The 25522-nt window shown below is 37.4% G+C and overlaps 1 protein-coding gene across 5 annotated transcripts in view; it reads right to left on the minus strand.

Annotated features, from left to right (window-relative positions):
• KLF12 (KLF transcription factor 12) overlaps positions 1-25522 on the minus strand; it is a 452101-nt gene that overhangs the window by 245573 nt on the left and 181006 nt on the right. For all 5 annotated transcript variants that reach the window (XM_079903472.1, XM_079903469.1, XM_079903470.1 and 2 more), the window contains one exon: positions 2810-2899. In XM_079903472.1, coding sequence (XP_079759598.1) covers positions 2810-2899 — 90 coding nt within the window. The remainder of the gene's footprint in view (positions 1-2809; positions 2900-25522) is intronic.

Below are 25522 nucleotides of genomic sequence, written 5' to 3' on the forward strand. Positions count from 1 at the left end.
TTCATGGTGCCCTGAGACAGGAGGTCCATGTAAAGTAGCAGATCTTTACAATATGCCTGTAGCCTGAAAGGCAGACTGGCTCTTTTTCCCCTTAACGCTGATGGAAGAGTCTCAGAACTAGGTTTCCACAGTGATTAGAGAATCCCACTAACGCGCAAGCTTCAGGCTTTCCCATTCATTGTTGTGATGCACAGTTACATTTCTATAATGCTTTGTTCACTGTAACTAACATCTCATCTTTTTCAAAAGCCCATAATCACACATGCGATGATTTTAATGTCACCAATATGTTCACATTTTCTTATGAAGAATCAAACTTCAAACAGCCTTTAATACTCAATGAGGAGAGTTCTGTAAGACGGAAATCAAGAAATCTTCAGAATCCTAGCACTCCTTATCTAAAAGTAGTTCTGAGATTCTGAAATTACACAGTATTATCACCCATCCCATCATCCCCGATAAAAAACTCCAGTAAAGGGACGAAAAATAAAGTTCACTAAAATTCAAGATTTCAGCTGTTTAAAGAAGAGTTGATTTAAAGTATTACAAACGACTAAGTACAAATTAATTGTATTCTATAAATAGTTAAATCATAATACATTCCATTCAACACTGTGGTCTGCTTCTCTTAAAGCTTTGCTGTGAAAGAGAACCAAAGTTTGCGTGTCATATACTTAAGAAAAGTATATACGAGACTAAGGAAAAGAATAAATGAAGTTTCTATTCCCCTCCAACACACACATTCTAAATTAGGGTTAAAGTACCAACATCGGCTCCATTCACAAAGAAGAAAACGGATTTTAATGAACAGGCATTAAGTAAAACCTAGAACCTACAATTTTTCCTGTCCCTATTTGAGGACAGAAAAATACTTTCTATAAATAATGTGACATGAGTTTCTTATTCACACTGTAAAACTCCTGGGAATATTGGCTTTTGTTTTTTGTATACTTAAACCTTTCATGCAAACCTTACCTTAAAACTGAAAAATGATAGTAAAGGAGAGAGAAGTACCTAGATGTTCTTACAGATTCCCAGGACTGGTGACAACAATGCACTATTCCTGGCTTTGCCTAATAGCCCAGGTAACATATTCTGACTGGTTTTCTGTACTTTTTTGCCTCCCTCCAACATGTATGACTTGAACAGATTTACTGTTATTTAAGTGGAAGAACATACTGTGAAATAAAAGCGACATTGTGAAACATACCATTTTCACTTTTCCATCAGGCTGCCTTCTCCAAATAAGATGTTACAGTCTGTATGTTTTGTTAAACTTAAACACGGGGTATGTAGGAATTTATTTTATTAAACTGATGCTAATGCATTTAGATTAAGAAAACAGAACTCCTAAGAAATAAAACACATCCTTCTGTGGTTTGGTTAAGAAAACAAAGGTAAAGAACTACTTAGTTTGGAGGATATAGAGTTTAACTTGATGAGTGTCAGGCTAGAAAATCCAGGTGAACACATGATTTTTTCTAAAGGTTTGCCTACAATGAACAAGCAATTATTAATAACCAACACATAGTCTTTTCTTTCATGATGCTCTACTGCCTAAGTTTGGGGTTGAATCTCTGTGACTCAGTCATTATGTCACGCAGACTGTGGGGTTATGTTCTCGGTTGACATACTCCACAATGTGCATTTCAGAGCTACCACAGTCTACGCTGAACATAAAGATGAACTGATATGCTCTACGGGATGGGGGTCTGTTTCAGACACTGACTTACACGGAAGAGAAATATATCATGAGATGCCATACACCCTGCCACATAGTGCTCAGGAATGGGGACGTTACTGGAGAACCCTCTAAATGCAACCATCGAGATCCCTGCCCTCGAGTGTCCTCATTACAAAATAATTTTGGTACATCAGTATCCTAACCTCTTGAATGGGGTCCCAGAGGAACTCATGCGTACTGACTGTTGTAAGAGTGAGAGTTTATTAACACTTAAATTTGATTGCTCAATTACAAAACACTGCTAATGTTTTGTTTTGTTTTTTTTGAATAAGGGATACACAAATAAGATTAAGATTAAATATATATTTAATCGATGTCCTTTTTGCGGTCACGTGTACTCGCCTCTGTGATGCTGTTTTAGTAAGACAGGTAGGCAGTGCTTTCTCCCTTAAATACAAAAGGTGGTCAGCCAATGCTGCAAGGAATCACGTCGCGGTGATTATGATTTTTACTAGTGAAGCTATAGATGTTAACAATTATAAAATCACCCACATCGTTTTAAAAAATCTAGCTGTGTTCTTAAGTCCTTACACTTTCAGTAGCCATAAACTGTCAATTTGGCTACGTTATTGCTCAATAAGCTTTCTTTTGCTTTTAGGTGCTTTTCAAACTCACTATCAACTATAAAAAAGGGTAAAAACAAATGTCAAAAAGAGAAATCCATCCCAAAACAGTAACATTCCCATAACTGTACTTTATTATTTCCTAACTTAGCAAGAACCAAACTACCTTGACATTGAGGTTAGAGTCCCATCTTATTTTTTTAATTCTTCCTCTGCGAGTTGGATTTGAATTAGTTTTCCAAAACATTCACCAATTTAAATAAAGCCGTGTGGTCACTATGCCTTCCTAAATTCAAGAACTTATCTTTTCTAAGTTAGTAATATTTGAGGTTGCAAATGGGTGAGAATCAACCATGGTCTCAGATGATTTTTACTCAAGAGAGAAAAGCTGAAGCAAGTGAAAAATCAGCAGTGTTCTGCAAACCTTAGAACACTCTGGAGGTAAACACTGCCACTCTCTTAAAGAGAAGGGGGTGGGGCATCGTCGGAAACTTCTGCTTACCCCTTGTTCAGATTCCAAAAGCTCTGTTTTGACTCTGACTGCCGGCATCCCATCAAGCATTAACATTCTGTTCTCAAGGGTGTTGATATTCTGAGAATAAAAAAGAGAGAGAGGGAAATTCAGCTATAAAGCGTTCAGAAGAGGACAGCTAGTAGAGTCTGCCTTCATTGTAGTACATTTAGTACTGCTAACCTAATTTTTTAACAATATAGTATAATTAAAGGAGAACATCAGCACAGCCAATTATCCCCCCATGCTGAACTTTCATTTGAAATAATGACCAAGAACTTGAATTAATCAGTCTGATTCTATGACCCCTGGGTTGGAGGTCAGACGGTAATAAACTGGAGTAAGGCAACCTTACGTTAATTTATACGGGGCCAGAATAACTCATCACACTTGCAATCGTGCAAGGAAATACCAGGCAAGTTTCTTTCTTCCTTAGCTCTGGAGGTTGTACTGTATACAGAAATCCATAAAGGAAAAGACAGATCAAAATAATTTATATACTCTCATACTACTGTCAAAGTGGAAATAACTTTGAATACAAGATACTATAATGCTGGAGAGTGAATTCCGGTATCATGGTATATCTGATCAAATGAAAATTTCTACCTTTCAACGGCAAACATCTGCTTTAAAAACAACTAACATAAATCTTGGATTAAGAGTGAATTCTTAAGCTGAAGTCATAATCAAAGAATAAACGACAATTTGGTTTCTGTTCCACTATATGTTTGCCTCCATTTGACACCTCTTGAAGGGAAAACCTTACTTCTATTGTGGTGCAATAGAATTTCAAACATCTATAAAAAGATTAAATCAGGGTTATTTTTTGACTAATTTCCACAGCTTCGGGGATTTTCTGAAGTCAACAACCTAGGAAGGGGAGTCAGAAAGCCACACATCAGTGCTTGCTTCAGGCCAAAATCAGGCTCCTGCTTTAAAATATGTTGAGAATGCCAACTTTACCCTCAAACACTGACTAAACCAAGAAATTAAAATGACTAAGTCTGACTGAGTTTTTAGACTAGTGTCTTTGCTGTTATAGAATGTAACCACATGACACTAAGGTGGTCTTATTAAAAGAAAGAGACATTTCTAAATGTTTTGCCTACATGGTGACAAAGGTTAAATATCACTTCTAAACCTTCAGGTTTTCGCCATTCATGGAGTTGCTTTTCTCCCCAACAGACAGTTAAATAAAAACAACTCTCACTTCAACACATCATAAATTAAACGTTTTTATTACCAAATAATACCAACAGAGTGCAGTATAGTGAAGCTCTAATTATTTCTCCCATTTCTTGACTCTCCTTTTTGTTTAAGAAAAATACTCTGAGAAATAAAATGTATGGGGCTTCTTATCACAAATATTTGCTCAGAGAAATCAACGGCAAGAAGAAAAAGCAAATTTACGCTAGAGCTAACTAATGAGCATTTAGAAATCCCATGCTACCTAGTCTGTTAGGTAATAAAAAGAAGAAAAATTACTGTCATGTTCCTCTCTTAGAAATGTACAATATTATTAAAACTGGCAGGATACATCATTGTTTTTACATGTTTGCTTTTGACTTGTCCATATTTTGGGGGGATTTTTGCATCCTAATAGCTTAGAACAGAAGGAACTATGGCATTACTGGTGAGCTCAGTGCATTTGTTCCAAGCTTAAAATCCTTTCGCGGAGGCTGGTGGGTTGTTTGCATATCAGGCATGGACCTCAAATCCCAATGTGTCACTTGCTTCCATGCTTGGAAGCAGCCAGCTTGGTTTGCTGCCTCCCAACCTCAGGAAAGCCTTCCTGCTGCCAGCAGCCCTCAACTGCCGGGCCTTTCACAGCAGCATGGAATCCACCCTAACAAAGCCTCCCGTAGGCTGTTTGGTTGGTAGACAATGAAGGATGAGTTGATACTGCTTCCTACCCTGGAGGAGGTCTTGCCCAGATGGAAAGGGAAGAAGATGCCTTGCAAAGGAGGGGAAAAGACAAAGAGCGATTCTGGAAAGGCAGGTTTAATGAACTGTTAGAATCTGATTAGAGGCTAATGTCCCTTTTAGTGCTTTGTACCAATTTACAGCTGATAGACTTCAGCCGTTTTCCTCGCTGGCTGTGATCAACCCATTCATTTAAAAAAAAAAAATGCAAGCTAACCAGAGTCTTTGAAGTTAAAAACGGATAAATCATAAAAAGCTGTGGGTTCACATGCTATTTAGTACATTTAAATATCACTGTTTTCATTATAATTTTTGTTGTTGTTGTACTGGAATAATTCTAGATCGTTAAAGACAGGGTTACACTTCAGTTTCCTATAAAAGTGAAATAATTAAACACATTTTCAGGCATTTTTTTAAGAAATGAAGTTTGCCCGGCAAATATTTCTCTTTCCCTGATTTTTCCAGGATCAGCGTAGCACACCCATAATAAACACCATAAATAACAATGTTCACAGCTAAGGAACCCAATCCTTAATTATTAAACTCTTGCAACTAGTGCAGATTCGATCAGTACATATGCCTGAAAGTTATACTGTATATACAGGAAGCATATTAATCTCTGCATTCCTGATTCTGACCTTGTTTAGCCTAAAGAGAAGGGCCGAGCATCACACCATATCCCAGACCATCCAAGAAGGTGTGTGGTTTTTACGGAGCACATGGTAATTACACAGCATTGAGGACATAGTCCTTGGAACAAAATATCGATAGATTTATCTCTCTAAGCTAAAAATCAGATACATACAATCTCAACGGACTTCAGACTTTAAATATGTAATAAACTCTAATAATTTGAAATTGCTGTCAAACATATCTTGTCGTGATCTTGATCAAAACGCATTTGCTGGGGAATCCAATAGCTCAATTGATTCCCAAGAGGTAAATAAGATTACTCATCAATTTTAGTAACATGGTACTCTCTATGTTGTAACAAATATTTTGATATTATACAATTCTACATAATTTATGTATATGTGTTTAGATTCATGTACACGTATCTATACACTTATGTTACTTATTTCATATGAGTAAACCGTATCAATTACAGACAAATTTATCATCAGATTTATTAGCTGGCTGTTGATCAATTACACGTGCACTGGGTGAGAACGGTACTCTGGATACTCCTATTTCCCAAAAAAGATTTGGCAACACAGCAGTCCAGCTGATAGTAGCTCTCCCAGTCAAAAGCAGTATAAACACAACTGTCAAGAGACCTTCAAGATGGCGGAAGGGTAAGACGCGGAGATCACCTTCCTCCCCACAAATACGTCAGAAATACATCTACATGTAAACACAGCTGTCATCAATCCTAGCATCTCACAATATTTTGAATGGAACCTGCAGGAAGGAAAAGGACAGATGCTCAATAATCCTCTCTCATAAAAATACAGAATGGGGGGCACTTTCCAGGGCAACTACTACCATCCGCCCTCCTACTCCCAGAATGCAGGTCTCTTTCCTCTCCCTCCTCCAGACTGTGCGTCATCCACTTTGCACAGGTGGGGTAATAAAGAGCCAGCCAGTCAACATTCAACAGACCAAAGTTTTCAACAAGGCTTCCCTTCATAAGCCAAAAATATCTACGGGGATTTGTTCCGATTTCTCAAGATACAGGACATATTCACTTAAACATATTTCCATCTTGAATCTCCATGTTTGGCTACAGGTAATGAAAAATATGAATTGCCCTCACCCCTACCCGTGTTATGTTCAACAGTGATCAAAGGGACATTTGAGAAGCAATTCAGGATTCACTGCATCAAGCTGATTAAGGCATGTTCGGAAAAGATTCTTAACGGGTTATAATGCAGGCATACCAACCGGTTAAAAGTATCATCCTCTGAGTACTTTTTCCTACAGAAGAAGCAGAAGAATCAGATTATAAGGAAATTCGCCTTTTGCTTGAAAACCACGTCATAAAGAAGTCAATCTCTCCCCTCTCTTGACTCACTTCTATCATAACAACAATAAAAACCAACAAAAACAACAATTGTTTTCCAAGCCTGTATGCCAGTTCAACCAATACGTCCTTTCTTCAGAGAAAACATAAGTGTTTTATACTACCCCCAAATTTGCGCTGAAATGCAAAAGAATGAGTGAATCCCTGCTCTTCATAAGGATCGACACACCTAAGAGATTAGAATTATGCCCAGCCAACAGTTTCCATTATCTATTGTTATGCAACAATAGGTAGCATAACACAGCTACCATTTTATTATTATCTTGCTAACAAACATAATAACAGCACCTACTATTTGCCTATTTACTATGGACTAGACCCTGTGCTAAGAGACGTGTACTCATTCAGTCCTTAGAGCTACCCAAGAGGTCAAGGCTTTATTATCCGAAGATGAGGCATCTGAGACACAAGGAGGTTAAACTGTCCAAGGTCACACGATTAGTAAGTGGTGCAGCTCGATTCCAAACCAAAGGAGCCTGAGCCCAACCAAACTAAGCTCCCAACCACTAAACCCCTCTCTCCCTTCCTCTCCCTCTTCTTCTCTCTCCATCTTCCTCTGTGCGCTCCCTAAATCGACGTGGAAAAAAACATGAGCACCTTACTGAAGGCCTGGAATCTCAGTTGATGGCTGAGATTCTGGAATCTCAGTTGATGGCTCTGGAGGAGCTCTGGAATCTCAGTTGATGGCTCCTCTCAGGGCTGAACTGATTTAGTCACTGAAAGGAATGCGCAACTTCTGGTCACCGGTGAGTATCAACAGTTTGGGGAATAACAATAAGAGATCAAATAAGCCCCTGGTTTCAAAGCTATTTCACTTATTTTTTTCTTTAAATCAATCTTTCAACATATTTCCTTAGCTTGATAAGATTATACATTCCTATCCTAGAAACATCTCATAATTAATTTAGCAAGTCAGTCCCATCCTGAGTTCAACATCCAGAAAAATCTATGGTAATCTCATCTGCTACCCAGTGTTTTGAAAATATTCATATCCTAGATGGCTCATGCGATATTTTCACAATAGTTTCAAGTACTTGGATTATACAGGAACTTCATCTTCGACCTTTTATACTCAAAAGAGATACATTCGGGCCTCACATTCAATTTATAAGTGCTTAGATTAAGTGTAAAATTATATTTTTCTAAACTCACATACCCTCACACTGGTAAGTCAATTTTGTAGAGGGCATATGCATAATTAAAGTACCTCTGATGGTACAAAATAAATATCAGTTGAAATGTTGACTTTGCCATTCTGGCCCAGGCTTTCATCTTCCCTTGCTTTGCAGCACAGGAGAGTGGATATCACACTGATGACCATATTTTACTGGGAGAACTAGAATCCAAACTATAGACCTACTGGGACTTGCAACTTAAATCCCCTTCAGTGGTTTCAATGATCCATATAAACATTATTCTGAAATATCTGTCATCAGTCTCAAAAACAAAACCCTTCCATGATCACCTCACATTGAAACATGGAACCGTGTCTTTCATAAGAATTGGTAAAAGCTGCACATGCAGTGCAGCAACTTATATTTTCCTGATAGCAAGAATCATTGTTTTCGGGCTTCCCTGGTGGCGCAGTGGTTGAGCGTCCACCTGCCGATGCAGGGGACACGGGTTCGTGCCCTGGTCCGGGAAGATCCCACATGCCGCGGAGCGGCTGGGCCCGTGAGCCGTGGCCGCTGAGCCTGCGCGTCCGGAGCCTGTGCTCCGCAACGGGAGAGGCCACAACAGTGAGAAGCCCGCGTACGCAAAAAAAAAAAAAAAAAAAAAAAAAAAGAATCATTGCTTTCTATGTTGGTAAAGTGCTAAATTACCACAACAATGGATCGTTTACACTAATAGTTTTAGAAATGTCAACTGAGCTTCTAAATAAGTCTTCCACCCCAGCATTAATACAGATTGTAATAAAAATTATTTTGTCATTCATATTCTGAAGAGCTGCACACACTTGGGGGTCATGAGTGGGCCAAATTTCTCCTTAAACACGCAGTGACAGGTCTCTGCTATGGCAGTCATCTCATTCTATCCGTGCCACATTCACGAACCATGAGGCACTACAGGAGGTAACGGGCAGAGCCAGGACTAGAGAACAGAAACCAGGTCAAAAAATCAGGCAATTATCATGGCAAGAGACGTGCTAACTGACCACCAACCAAACCCTAGAGAGGGAGCACAAAACTTCAGCTCAGCTGCGCAGATATTAACATCCCAGGGAGAGATCAAATGTGTAGGAACCGGTATCAGGATGGGCTAACAAGTGGTCTGGATGTCAGGTAAAGTATAAGGGAATTATTCAGTCATAAAAATGAAGGAAGTCTTGCCATCTGCAACAACAATGGATGGACCCCGAGGGCATTATGCTAAGTGAAATAAGTCAGACAAAGAAAGACAAATACCACATCTCGCTTAGACGTAAGATCTTAAATGCACACACACACACACACACAATACCAAAAAAAAAAAAAAGAGAGAGAGAGAGCTCATAGATACAGAGAATAGATTGGTGATTGCCACAGGGGTGTGTGTGTGTAGTGAGTGAAGGTGGTCAAAAGGTACAGATTTCCATTTATGAAATAAATAAGTCATGGGGATGTAATGTACAGCATGGTGACTCTATTAACAGTATATGTCAATTATAGCTCCCACCTCCCCCCAAAAAAAGAGGATGAGAAAGAAAAGAGAGAAGTGAGTTCAGTCCTGGAAAAGGAAGCCAGAAACAAGATTCTCTGAAGGGAGCAGGGCTAGCTGAAACTAATTCTGAGTGCCTAGCCCCAGGAGAAGCCAGAACTGGGTAACAGATGCAGACAAGAATCAGAGAGCTAGCCATGTGCCCAAGCCCAGGCACACACATGGGCACAAAAACCAGGCACCAGGAGGCTGGGCAGAAAGGCCGATGCAGTACACAGGACCCACACATGGACAATTACACTTGCAATACAACCACAATATGACCACAGCATCTCAAAATTTTTAAAATAATTATACAACAATTATAATAGCAATATACACATAACCATATTCGAACAATGATAATAACAGTAACTACTATTTACTAAACACTTACGTACCAAGTGTTGTCTCATGGGCTTTACATTTGTTATATCACTCGTTCATTCAAAAAATACCTACTGAGTACCAGGCACTGTCTCGCTATTTAGGAAACATCAGTGAACAAAATGGGGAAACTTACAGAGTTTCATTCTTTTCTTTTTTACTATGTCCATTTCAGACAAGAAAGTTCAGGTTCAGAGAGATTAAGTAATCTGCCCAAGGTTATGAAAATGATCGGCAGTCTAACTCTGGGGCTAATACCTATTTTCCATTGCTACCTGGGATAGAGATTCTCAACTGCTCGGTACTCTGACATTGGCTGCAAAGTTTGGATGAGCCCAGAAGTGTCCAAGCCACTCTGGCTAGTATACTTCAAGCTCCTGTTATATCAAAAGGCTGGGAACCAGGGCTGAAGTGGGAGCAGCAAGGCAAGGGCAGGCTGATCACAGACACACTGAAGGGAGATGGTGTTAAGGTCATTATGGAGTCTTTACCCTGTCCTATAGTGGGTACCTCTAACTATTTACCCAATGTGCCTCTAACCAGTTACCCAACCCTGTTTTCCACCATTCTGCTCAGGGTACATCTCAACCATGTGAAAAATGCTCTCTCCTCCAGGCCTCTGTATATTCGATTCCACCCTTGTATTCATCACTACCTGACAAATTCTTTATCTGTTATTACACTAGCATGTAAGTTCCAGGAGGGCCATGACATTGCCTTTTTGTTCATAAGTCCCTATCCCCAAACTTATAACTGTGTCTAACACATGCTATGTGCTCAGTAGATGTTTGTTGGGCTGATGAAAGAATAAATGTAAATAAATCTAAAATCAGTTCATTCCCTGGGTTCACTTGACCCAGGTGATATAACTGATGGTTGAGAAACAGATGGCAAGAAGAGCATAAGCAAAATCGTAGGGCAATGAAATTCTCCATGTTTGTGAACAATAATAAAGGATTTCATGTGGCTGGAACACAGGATTTATTGGAGGAGAAACTGGAGATGAGACCATATAAGTAACTTGGTGTTAGGGGGCAAAAGGTCTTATATGTTATGGTAATTCATTTATTCATGCAAAAATGTTTCTTTAATGCCTGCAATGGGCTAGTTGCTAGGGGCCCTAGTGAATAATAGAGAAAGATTCCCTATCCCAAGAAAACTTGAGGTAAATGGGAAAGAAATGTGTTTGGGTATCACACAGCAGGTGACGGGGCATCATGAAGCAAAAGCATAATGTGTTTAAGCTTTGTGTTTAGAAAACTAGCCCTGGACTTGCTTTGGAAGATGGCTTATAAACAGATAGAATTTGATGTAGAGGGAAGAGCCACCAGTTCACAGGCTACTGCAACAACTCAGGGGAGAGCTGGGGAGAGCCTGACCCAAAACAGTGGCAGTGGGAATAAAGAGGAGGAAAATTATTTGAGAGAGAGTACACAGGAAGAATAAACAGCTTTTTTTTTTTTTTTTCTCGGTACGCGGGCCTCTCACTGTTGTGGCCTCTCCCGTTGCGGAGCACAGGCTCCGGACGCGCAGGCTTAGCGGCCATGGCTCACGGGCCCAGCCGCTCCGCGGCAGGTGGGATCCTCCCGGACCGGGGCACGAACCCGTGTCCCCTGCATCGGCAGGCGGACTCTCAACCACTGCGCCACCAGGGAAGCCCATGAACAGCTTTTGATGACTGACAAGAAGGAGGAAGTGTGGGGTAAGAGCTGAGAGGATTGTCAAGGATGGCACTGATTTTCTACATTGTACATGAAGCTTGAGGCAGGAAGCCCAGCAGGAAAAGCCAAACGTGTCATATATTCCTCCAATATCCCGTAAAGGACCTATTGCACTCTGAGATACATGAATATTTCGGTATATTGTTTAATTTCAATACATTTTTGCTTACTCAGGATCTGTTATGCATCGAAGAAAATTTCTCTCAAGCTGAGTACATTCGAATATTATAACAGATACTAATAGAGTCAAATTTATTCAAACTTGGAAACACAGGTTTGGTTGAAATAAGGAAAAAACTATAAATAAAGAAGTCATCTTCTTAGCTGCATTTTCAAGACAAGAATTAACTCTGTCTTCACTATCATTTTTCCCGGGATTTATCATTTTACAGACTTCCATGGTTATCAAAACTTAAAACAAAATAAATATTTGCCAAAGTACAAGTTTAAGAGTACTGTACATTAACATATTCATCGCTGTTTCCCTTTATGAAAAGTCATTTGGATAGTAATGAAAAAAATATGCAGAACACTGAATGGAATATGTAATGAAATAACTAACATCACCGGTCCTCTGTGCCTGGAGACAATGAAGATTACTATCAAAAATAAAGTCATTTATTTTCTGTAGGAAACAAAGGAAATGACTATTGACCTATATTTCCACCTTTCCTGACCTACAATGATGTCAAGTGGCTCCTTATCAAACCCAAAATGGATTATCTTATTAGAACACGAGCTGTTGAATATCTGTCTCCTGTACAGCCTGAAGAAATAGCACTGAAGAGTTGGGAATAGGCAAAAAAATTTTGAGGAGAAATAAAAATCCAAGTTAACTTTTTTTTTAGTTAGAACTATTCTAATGAAAACAAAAAGAAAAGATCAACCTCATGGGTCTCCTCAGTGGCCAGAAAAATATGTAAACTGGTAAACTAGGTCTTATATTCAATGCCTTCCTATTTTATACATATTATTTAGTTAAGATTTTGTAACAAATATAAAATATCACATTCCTTGAAAACCCTAGGCATGATACTGGTTTTAAATGTATGTTTTGAAAAAGTAAAGCTAGAACAAATGACCTTTACAGTTTATTTCATCTAAGAAGGATTGTCAAAGCATGTGAAAGCGCTAGGTAGTATTCGTCCTGTTATTAAAAGGTGTAACACAAGTGCTTTAAAAAGACTATATCAAAAATACAAAGGTGCAGTTGTTTGCACTGCCTGGACAATCATGTAAGACACATCACTGGAATGGCCTTTCCCCTCTCTTTTTTCCTCAACACTCTGGGTCCTGGGACTGCAGTGGAGAAAGACATTAGTAGTTGGCTGCCAAATGGCCAAATGCATTGGCTCAACCCAAAATGTAATCTGTCAGCTTCCAAGTATACCCACCTCTAGCTGTGATCTCTCCAGATTCCCCAAATGATCTCTTTAGTTGTAATAATTAAATTTTCGTATAATCCAAATCCTGTACTAATTTGACATTTTTATTGGCAATGTTATTTATTACACATCTACTTTCATTTTATCCAATACCATCTCCAAGAATTCTGACGACTTTATCTTTTACCTTTTTAAAAGCATTCTATCTTCCAAGTCTATGCTTTTTTTCTGTACACTTTCATGACTATATAGAAGTGTAAGTTAGAATAGAATATTGCCCAGAACATGGGCCCATAACATGGGTTATGACCTTCTGATGGTCTCAGTTTTCTTATCTGTAAAATGCAGATAACATTCTATCTCACAAAATTATTTTACAGATTTGATGAGTTCATGCACATAAGATACTTTAGCACAAAGTATTTTATATTAATTGTTAATATTAAGTAATTTTAATTAATAGTAGTAATGGTTATACTATTTCACCCATTCTACTAAACTTACTTTTAAGAATGGATGTCCTAATCTGATTTTTGACTCTTTGCAGAACCCTCTTGGTTTTATGTGTGAGATTTCTCTATGTGAACTATTATAGAACTAGAATGGAAATGGTAGATTTGATAAAAATACTAATGAAAGGAATTGATAGAAGACTGATCTACACAATTAACATATATTTCTCATGATGCATGGCAACAGTGAACTATTTTATCTGTTTAAAACTGTGAGGATGAACACCAATAACAGAGACCCAGCTCACCTCTCCATGGACATCTCTAGGACAGTTAATATTCTCCGACTGCCGGGCACAGCCGTGAAGTGTCTGATAGCCCTTCCTAGCAATCAAATGTTATTTGATGCAGTGCTCAAAGCCTTTTCTATGGTTCCCCTTCACATGATTACCCACAAATACACTGTTTTAAAGAAAGATATTCATTACCACAACATATTCTCTGTAGGAGAAGATACCTACAGAGTGCCCTGTTATTTGAGCTGTGGAAAACTTGCAAAATTATTTGAGGAAACCAGAAAAACTACATAGGAGGTAAAATAAATCCAAGGGGCTAAAAATTTAAAATCTGTCTGTATTCAGGGCAATACAATGCCAGTGATATTAACACCGCCATGCCATTACCCATGCTGTTGTCACCCTGAATGACTTTCCCCCATCTCTGCACCTCCCTCATTTTATCAACCATCTTTACGCCTTCTTAGAATTTCTATAAGGGGTGTGTGTGTAGAAAAATTAAATCTAGGGTTATTTTTTCCCATAAGCGGTACTTCTAAAATTCTAAAATGCAACGCAATGCAATTCAGAAAGGAAAATTTATTCAACAGAAATCTGAAGCACACTTTTTATTAAGGAATTAAATAACTACAGGGCATTTACTCAGGCTTTGTTACTTCCTCCAGCCTCTTAATAAACCTGCCCCATAAAACCAGAAACAGTATAATTTTCAATCTGTATAACTTACTGTATCCAGGAAGTTTCTATTACCTTTTTCTGCTACTTCACAGTCAATATGTCTAAATTAAATTCTGCTCATAGAGAGAGGAAATAGGTTCTGTTAAGGAAGTCCATTGTCATAACTCCGGTATTCTTTTAGACCAGGGCTTTTCAACATCTGTACTACGACATTTAGACCAGATAGTTGTTTGTTCTGGGGGCTTGTCCTGTACATTGTAGGACGTTCAGCAGCATCCCTGCCTTCTACAACTAGATCCCAGGAACATTCCTTCACCCCCACAGTTGTGGCAATCCAAAATGCCATCAGGGGCTTCCCTGGTGGTCCAGCGGTAAGACTCCGTGCTTCCAATGCAGGGGACGTGGGTCTGATATCTGGTTAGGAAAGTAAGATCCTACATGCTGCGTGGTACGGCAAAGAAAAAAAAAACTGTGAGAAATAGCCAAATGTCAAGGGAGAGGGGCAGAGGAAGGAGAAGCAAAGGAGGGTGCCCCATCTAAGAAGCACTATTTTATAAGTATTGATATTATGAACTCATTAGAAAGAATCTTAATTTTCTGTTGAATTATATTGCCCAAGAGTACAGATACAACCTGAATATTAAAAGAAAATAATATCTGATTATAAAGAATATTTACAGTTTACCTTAAAATACACCTAACTGGGAAATGAGAAACATTTTACAAGATGGCTTTACTATTTTGTTCGAATTTCTTCTCCTCTTTCTGCATATACAAATTTTCCCACTAAACAAGGGCAAAAATTCCAGAAAGGAGCTGCAAGAATTTGCTCATTAGTTCAATCTACGGCAACTGAAAGAAACCTATAGGGATTTCAATATTAATATAACAACTCAAGGAAGATCTCTCACCTCATTCCTAGACATGGCCAGTGAGTATCTACCAAATTAGCCTAGAAAACCCCAAAAGTAAGAAACTGTAATCACCTAAATGAATATGCTGACTATGAACTGAAATATAAACCTGTCTATATTTTCTCAATTGTGTTAGTCATGTTACCTTTTAAGTAACAATTCAATATACCCTTGTGGTAATACAGGAGTTAGTTCCATCTAGTTGTACCGGACCAAACAAATTTAAGTCATGACCAAGGTAATGTAAATTAAACTGCCACAATGTCCCTGCTAAAGAAGAAGAGGAAGGGTGTCTTCTCCTGAAAATGAAAATTTTTGAGGGCTAGTAGGTTCTTAGAGCATCTCACTGCTGATTCAGAGTCACAGGAATAAAAGAAGGACTTCTTTTTAGAAGGTGGGAGAACATGCTGGAAAGCAAACCACAAATTCATTTCCATTAGGATACACACAGTCTACACCTATGATGCCTGGGTAGCCACTAGCTATATGCAGCTATGGAGCAGCTGAAATGTGACTAGTCCAAATTAAGAGGTGCTTTATATATAAGATACACACTGGATGTGGAAAACTTCATATGCAAAAGAGAATGTAGAACATCTCATTAACTTAATTGATTACACGTTGAAATGATATTTTGGTTACATTGGGATAAATAAAATATATTTTTAACGTTATTTTTAAAATTTTTAATGTGTCTAGTAGAAAATTAAGAACTACACATATGGATTTCATTCCATGCCTACCGGACAAAGTCGTTCTATGCCATCACTTCAACAGACCTCAACCTCTACTGGGATCATGGTCTTCCCTCCAGCTTCTACCCAATCCTTTTGGGAACTGGGGTAGGGGCAGGGTGGGTAGAGAAGTGAGAAGTTTTGAATGTCACAGAACTGGAGGAGTGTCACTGGCCTTTAATGCCCGGGGATGCTAAAATTCCTCAGTGCAGGAGTCATCCCCGTAAAATGAAGAATTCACCTACCTACAGTTGTGTCTCCATTGAAAAAGGGGCAGGTGATATAATCGGCCAGCCAAATGGCAGCAGCTAATTGCTGGAACCCAACTTTGTATTTTCAGCTCTGACTTCTTTTACTTAAGACTATATTCCAACTGACTGGTCAACATCTCCAATTGGACATTCCTTGAGTAGGCCATGATTTACAAATCCAAACCAAATACAGTGTCTCTGATCTCCATACAGCCCTTCCCAAAAAAAGGAAGGAAGGAAAGGAGGGAAGGAGGGAGGGAGGGAACAGGAAAATCTTACTCTGCTTAATGAACTGTCCCTCAAGGAATGACTTCATAATCAACCCTGCTTCTCAGGCTAGAAACCCTTCATGAACCGTGCTACCAGACCCTTAGCCATCACAGCCAGCCTTTACTCTCAGTTCCCATTACTCTTTGTCCAATAAGTGACAGTCTTGCTACACCTTTCTTCTACTCTGTTGCCAGAGACATCTTGGGACAGAGGGGAAATATTCCCCTAACTAGGTCTAAGGCTTAACTAACTTAAACTTAGCCAGATCAGAGGGAAAACTTCCCTGATCTTTGATGGTAGATAAAATTTAAGGTCACAAGGAAGCCTTAGAAAATTTGACTTCATTTTAAGCAAAAAGGATGAAATAAGGGAAAAATAATAAATTAAGTATATTAGTACATAAGAATTAAAAGTGACTTATAAAGCAGTTTAAGTATTATATATGATTACGTATGGTTACATATTCTATATGGGTCTATATATAACACGTGTATATGATTATGTACTAAATGTATAATATATATAATAAATTTATATAATATATAATTAGCATGTATGGTTATTTGGACTAAAAATAAAGAGATTTATTTTAGGCACAGTATTTTTCAACACAATATCAGATAAATGCTATCTTTAAAAACAAAAATATCTCTGCTAGATTTTAAAAGGACAAAAAAAAATGGTAAAGTTTATCTTGCTCATAACTACATGGTTTATCCCTAAAGATCGGACCATGATGACCCATAACCACATTTTGAATGCATAAAATTACTGGAACAACAGCCTCAGATACTGCAAAATGTAGGTTTTTCTTTTAACATTAACTTGAAAACCTACTAAACTGAAAAAAGCTGCAGATACACAAATGTAAGAGAAACATCAAGGCCTACTAGTATCCTGGTAAAAAATAATGAAATTAACAGAAACTGCTATTCTAAGAAAATGACTGAACAAGCACATACTTAAGCATGTACAACAGTGCCCTTCTTATAGTATTAAAAGAACCAAAAGGAATCAATCTAAATGCCAAACCACAGGTAATTGGTTGAATGGACTATGGGACATACAAACCAGTGAATAATATTTATTCACTGAATTTATGATATGCAGCTTTCTGTCTTAAAGTAGATGAATGATCATAATTAAGTGAAAAAGAAATGACAGAAGAATATGTTCCCGTATCTTTTGTTTTGTTTTGTTTTTGTGTTGTTGTTTTTTTTGCGGTTACGTGGGCCTCTCACTGTTATGGCCTCTCCCGTTGCGGATCACAGGCTCCGGACGCGCAGGCTCAGCGGCCATGGCTCACAGGCCCAGCCGCTCCGCGGCATGTGGGATCTTCCCGGACCGGGGCACGAGCCCATGTCCCCTGCATCGGCAGGCGGACTCTCAACCACTGCGCCACCAGGGAAGCCCTGTTCCTGTATCTTTAAAAACAATGCTTATAACAGACAGAGAGACAGACAGAGAGAAAAGTGGGGTGGGGGGAAGGAAGGAAGAATGGGAGGGAGGGAAGGAGAGAGGGAGGAGAGAGAGCTAAAAGGATATACATTTCAAAATTGGACCTGACAAGACATTGACTGATTTTCTTCACATGTTTTGACGAATTTTCTCACTTTTTATGAATTTCATATATTATCTGTGTAATTAAAAGAAATAATTGGGTATTCAAATTTTGAGGTTAAAAAGAGCCAAACAGGTTAAAAGAAAAACAGATGGGAGAAATGAGTTTTTAATCCAGATTAACTTTCATAAAGTATAAAAAAGTCATATCAATTTTCTAACAAGGAAAGTACACACACACACAGAGCTGCATATTTGTGCTGCAGTTAAAATTTAACTACTACAAATCTAAAAAAAATATGTAGGTGAAATTGAAAGGAACTTACTGTCTAAGTTATATTTGTAATTGACTCACTGAATTCTGTTATATTGCTTCAAGTGGGATATCAACTGACATTTGCAAATATTTTTTATTATGCAAAGAGCTATGATACATTGTTATCTAATTTGCAAAATCTATAATCTTTTTAAAGTTCTATTCAATTCCACAAAAAAAAAATGGGCACATTATACTACTATCTTGAGCTAAGAATTTAGCATCCTGAAAAAGGAAACTATGTGCCAAATATTTTTGTTTTTTCCACTACATTGAGCAGTCAGTGAGTGTATTTTACAAGATTTTAGTCTTACGGAAAAATCAATCCTTTCTGTTCTTGTCTGAAAAAGTACTGGAGCGAAAAGATTTATACTTGTCAGGTTTTTAAACAAAATATTCTATCTTATAATAACCACAAACTACTATACTCTCTGCCCTTTGTGTAGATCTCCCACTTCCCTGGACCTTTAAATGTTAAGGACACATTCTCTGATTACATAACAATGTTGGAATTGTTATTTGAGAAAATTCCTAGACAGTTATGAGGAAAATAAATAAAAGAACTAGGTTCTAAACAATGCAGTTTTGGAAGAACTAAAAATAACCTCAGGGACTTTCAGTTTCCGGTCCACCATGTAAGAAGCTTAAAGTCATCAACCCACCATGACAACAAGTAAAAAGCTCAATAGACAGACACCACAACTTCCGTTAGATCCATCAGAGAAGTAAGGTCATAAGGCAAACTGCTGTTCCAAAAACTGGAAAGACAAGAGGATGCAGAGAACCCCAACTTGCCAGAGCAAAAGCCCCTGAACCAAAACCTCTTTGGGAAGCAGTGCTCGGGTAGAGAAACCTGAACTGTAATTGAAGAATTAGTGGAAGCTCAGGATAGACAAACCGGAGAATTAAAAACTCCATTTATAGGGTGTCCACGCACTTTTTGAGTTTTATTCTCTGGGAGTTGTACCATGTCCTTACAGTGAATATTGGAGAAAAATCCTCTAATACTTCCATCAGGGGGAGGATTTCCATTTGAAAAACATGTTGGAGCACTAAATTCTTCTTAACAAGAACTTCCCTTAGGAGAAACTCTTACCAAAGCCTAACCAGCTGAGTCTTATAAGCACCTAACCTACCTGCAGGGAGGGGAATACACAACTCCAGCCCCCTCTAGCCATCCTGTCCCAAGTAAGGGGATGGGGAGGACTCAGAAGCACTGGTGATTTACACAGCTGAGAGGCATAGGCTCTCCAAAAGACTAAGACCTGACCATAGCACTATACCTTACCACTAAATTACTAACAGCCTATTAACTGTAGTTCATTTTATCCAGTATCTCATGTCTACCTTTCAACAAAAAATTACAAGGGTTACTAACAGGCAAAAAGCACAGTTTGAAGAGACTGAACAAACATCAGAACCAGAGTCAGATGTGACAGAATGTTGAAATAACCAGACCAGGAATTTAAAAAACTACAATTAATATGCTAAGAACTTCAATTTTAAAAGTAGACACATGGAAAAACAGATGAGTAATGTAAGTAGAGAAATGGAAATGCTGAGAAGGACTCAAAAAGAAATACAAGTGATCAAAAACACTGTAACAGAAATGAGGAATGCCTTTTATGGGCAGACAAAGGAGAGAGGAATCAGAAATATATTTTTTATTATAAGGTACTTTGCATTATCCATGACACAGGACAGTGTTATTTAAAAGTGGACACGGATTAGTCATCAACATATATCGCAAACTCTAGGGCAACTACTAAAAAAAGTAAATAAAGAGATATAACCAATATACTAAGAAAGGAGAGAAAACAGAATTATATAAAATGTTCAGTTAAAACTATAAAAGGTAGAAAAAGTGTGAAAGACAAAAACAAGAACAAAAAACAATGGCAATAAATAGAAAATAATAACAAATATGGTGGATATTAATCCAACTGAAATAATTACTTTACACATTAATGATATAAACACACCAATTAAGACAGAGTTTGTCATAGTGGATCAAAAAAATAAGACCCAACTATACGTTGCCTATAGGAAACCCAGTTTAAATATAAAGACATATAGGTTAGAAGTAAAGGGATAGAGGAAGATATACCATACTAACATTAATCAGAAGAAAGCATAAGTAGCTATATTATTTCAAGCAGATCAGACTTCAAAGCAAGGAAAGTTATCAGGGATAAAGAAGGACATTATACAATGATAAAGGGGTCAATACTCCAAGAAGACATAACAACCCTTAATATGTATTTGTCTAACAAAATGTCAAAATATGCAAGACAAAAACATAGATAGAACTTCAAGGAGAAATAAATGAATCCACCATTACAGTTGGGGACTTTACATCTCTGTATCAGAAATGAACAGATCCAGCAAACAGAAAATCAGTAAGGACATAGCTGAACTCAAAAGCACCATCAATAAACTGGATATAATTCATACTGTAACCTACTTTATCCAACAACAGTAGATTACACATCCTTTTCAAGCTCCCACGGATCATTCACCAAAATAGACCATACCCTGGGCCATAAAATACACCTTAATTAGTTTCTAAAAAAGAAATCTCACAAGGTCTACTCTCAGACCACACTAGAACTAAACTAGAAATCAGTAACAGAAAGATAGCTGGGAATTCAAAATAACACACTTCTAAACAGCAAATGAGTCAAAAAAGAAATCTCAAGAGAAATTTTAAAACATTTTGAACTAAATGACAATGAAAATACAACTTATTAAAACTTGTCAGATGCTGCAAAAGAAGTACTTAGAGGGACATTTATAGCACTGAATGTATTATAAAAAAAGAAATATAAAAAATCAATAATCGAACATTCCACCTTAGGAAACTAAAAGAAGAGCTAATTAAATCCAAAGTAAGCAGAAGAAAAGAAATAATAAAAATCAGAGCAGAAATTAATGAAATTGAAAACAGGAAATCAATAGAGAAAATCAACAAAACCAAAAGCTGGCTTTTTGAAAAGATGAATAAAACTGGTAAACCTTTAGCCAGGCTAACTAAGGGAAAAAGAGAGAAGACTCAAATTAATAATATCAGAAGCAAAAGAGGAGACATCAATACAGATCCCATGGACAATAAAAGAATAAAGAATATTATGAACAATTCTATGCTCACAGATTTGATAACCTACATGACATAGATCACTACCTTGAAAGATACAATCTGCCAAAACCCACACAAGAAGATACAGACAATATGAATAGGCCTGTATCCATTAAAGAAAAAAATGTTTTGCTGGGTTTTTTTGTTTGTTTTTGTTTTTGTTTTTATTTAAGTATATTTGCCATATATATTATATGTTACAGGTGATTGCACAATTTTTAAAGGTGTAGTTATAGTTATTATAGTTATTTATAGTTATAAAATGCTATAATTTATAATTAAAAATTTTAATTTAATTAATTTTAATAAATTATTTTTATTTATATAGTTTTATTATAAAACTATAAAACATTTATAGTTATTGTAAAATATTGGCTATATTCCCTGTGTTGTACAATGTTTCCTTGTAGCTTTTTTTTTTTTTTTTTTGCGGTACGCGGGCCTCTTACTGTTGTGGCCTCTCCCGTTGCGGAGCACAGGCTCCAGACGCGCAGGCTCAGCGGCCATGGCTCACGGGCCCAGCCGCTCCGCGGCATGGGGGATCCTCCCGGACCGGGGCACGAACCCGTGTCCCCTGCATCGGCAGGCGGACTGTCAACCACTGCGCCACCAGGGAAGCCCCCTTGTAGCTTATTTTATACCTAATAGTTATCCTTCCAAAACTTAAAGTACCAGGTCCAGATAAGTACATTGGTGAATTCTACCAAGTATTTAAAGAAGAAATTATACCAATTTTCTATCCTCTTCCAGAAGACAGAATCAGAGGGAAGGCTTCCTAACTCATCGAGGCCAGTATTACCATTTTACCAAAACCAGACAAAAACATTTCAAGAAAACTACAGACCAATCTCTCTAATAAACACAGCTGTCAAAATTCTCAACAGAACATTAGCAAAATGAATGCAACAATGTGTAAAAAAAATTATACACCACAGAAAAGTAGGATTGTGAGGCTGATTCAAAACTAGAAAATCAATGAAAACAATCCCTCACATCAACAAGCTAAAGTAGAAAAAAAATCACATGATCATACCAATACATGCAAAAATAGCATTTCACAAAATCTAATACTCATTCATGATAAAAACTCTCTGTAAACTAGGATTAGAGGGGGACTTCCTCAACATGACAAAGAACATTGTGATCATTAATTTTATATGTCATCTTGACTTGACTAAAGAGCATGCCTAGATAGCTGGTAAAACATTATTTCTAGGTATGCCTATGAGGATGTTTCCAGAAGAGATCAGCATCTGAATCAGTAGACTGAGTAAAGAAGATCCACCCTCACCTATGTCAGCAGGCATCAACCAATCTATTGAGGATCCAAAGAGAACAAAAACGCAGAGGAAGGGCAAATTCTCTCTCTCTCTCCTTCATTTGGGACATCCATCTTCTCCTGCTCTGAGACATCAAAGATCCTCATTATTCGACCTTTGGTCTCCAGGATTTAACACCATCAGCTCCCCTGGTTCTCAGGCCTTCAGACATGGACTGAATTACATCAACAGTTTTCCTGGTTCTCCAGCTTGCAGATGGCATATTGTGGTATTATCTCAGCCTCCATTATTGTCTGAGACAATTCTCATAATAAATCGTCTTAGCTATATATGTATCCTACTGGTTCTATTTCTCTGGAGAACCCTGACTTATACAAATATCTACAAGTAACCTACATCTAACATCATACTTAATGATGAGAAACCAGAAGCTTTGCACTAAGAGTAGGAACTAGGCAAGAATGTCAACTCTCACCACTGCTTTTCAATATCATACTGGAAATCCTAGCCCATGATCTAGTAAAGATAAGAAAGGGAAATAAAAAGTATACGGACTGGAAAGAAATAAACCTATCGTTGCTCGTAAATTACATGTAGAAATTACAAAGAATCAACCAAATACTCCTGAAACTAATGAACAATTATTACAAGGTTGCCAGATACAAGGTTAATACACAAAAGTCAAGCATTTTCCTATATACCAGCAATAAACAAGTCAATTTGAATTTTAAAACATATTATCATTTACATTAGTGCTCCCCAAAATTAAACACAGATATAAATCTAACAAGAGATGTACAAGGTCTACATGAAGAAAACCACAAAACTCTGACAAAAGAAATCAAAGCACTAAATAAATGGAGAAATGCCCCATGTTCATGGATAGGAACACTTAATATTGTCGAGATATCAGTTTTTCCCACTTGATCTTCAGATTCAACCCGATCCCAATCAAGCTTCTAGCAAATTATTTTGTGGGTATCGACAAACTGACTCTAGATTTATATGGAGAGGCGTAAGATCTAGAAGAGCTAACTCAATATTGAAGGGGAAGAAAAAAGTCAGAGGTCTGACAACACCCAACTTCAAGACTTACTGTAAAGCTTCAATAATCAAGAAAGTGTGGTATTGGCAAAAGAAGAGACAAACAGATCAGTGGAACAGAATAGAGAGCATAAAAACAGACCCACATAAATATAGTCAACTTATCTTTGACAGAAGAGCAAGGCAAGACAATTGAGCAGAGAAAACACAGTATTTTCAACAAACACTACTGGAAAACTGGACATCCACATGTAAAAAAAAAAAAAAAAATCACTCTAGATACAGGCCTTATACCCTTCACAAAAAATTAACTCAAAATGGATCACAGGCCTAAATATAAAATACCCAACTATAAAACTCCTCCAAGACAGGAGAAAACCTAGATGACACTGGGTATGGAGATAACTTTATAGATATAACACCAAAGGCACGACTCATTAAAGAAATAATTCATAAGTTGGACTTCATTAAGTTTCATTCAAGGGAATGAGAAAAGAAACCACAGAATAGGAGAAAGTACTTGCAAAAAACACATTTGATATAAGACTGTTACCCAAAATATACAAAGAATTCTTAAAACTCAACAATAAGAAAATACACAGCCTGGTTAAAAAATGGGTCAAAGACCTTAACAGACACCTCACCAAAAGAGATATACAGATGGCAATTAAGCATACGAAAAGATGTTCAATATCATATATCATTAGAGAAATGCAAATTGAAACAATGAGATACCACTATACACCTATTAGAATGGCCAAAATCTAAAACACTGACAACATCAAATGCTGGCAAGAATGTGGGGCAACAGAACTCTGATATATTGCTGTTTGGAATGCAAAGTGGTACAGCCATTTTAGAAGATATTTTAGGGATTTCTTACAAAACAAAACATACTTTTACTATAGTGTCCACAATCACAATCCTTGGAATTCACCTAAATGAATTAAAAATTTAGGTCCATACAAAAACCTACACATGGATGTCTACAGTAGTGTTATATTCATAACTGACAAAACTTAAAAGCAACCAAGGTGTCCTTCAGTAGGTGAATAAATAAATTGTGCTACATCCAGAAAATGGAATATTAAACAGCACTAAAAAGAGCTAACAGGCCATGAAAAGACATAGAAGAAACTTAAATGCGTATTACTGAGTGAAAGAAAGCTATCTGAAAAGGCTATACACTGCATGATTCCAACTATATGGTATTCCAGAAAAGGTAAAACTAGAGAGACAGCAAAAAGATAACTGATTTCTAGGAGTTAAGGGGGAGGGAGGAATGAACAGGGAGAACATAAAGGATTTTTAGGGCAGTGAAACTATTCTATTGCTATATGATACTACAATGGTGAGCACATGGAACTTATATATTTGTCCAAACCCACAGGATTTACAGCACCAAAAGCAAACTCTAATGTAAACTGTGGACTTTGGGTTATGATGACGTGTCAATGTAGGTTCATCTATTGTAACAAATATACCTTGTGGTGTGCGTTGTGCATGAATGGGGACAGGGGGTACACAGACACTCTATACTTTCTGCTCAGCTTTGCTGTGAATCTTAACGGCTCTAAAACAAACTTTATTAAATAAAAAAATTCTCTACTGTATGTTTAATCACAAATTCTGTTTTTTTAATTAAAAAAGAATACATT

The sequence above is a fragment of the Stenella coeruleoalba genome (genome assembly GCF_951394435.1).
Source record: "Stenella coeruleoalba genome assembly, chromosome: 18".
In the NCBI taxonomy this organism is placed as follows: Eukaryota; Metazoa; Chordata; class Mammalia; order Artiodactyla; family Delphinidae; genus Stenella; species Stenella coeruleoalba.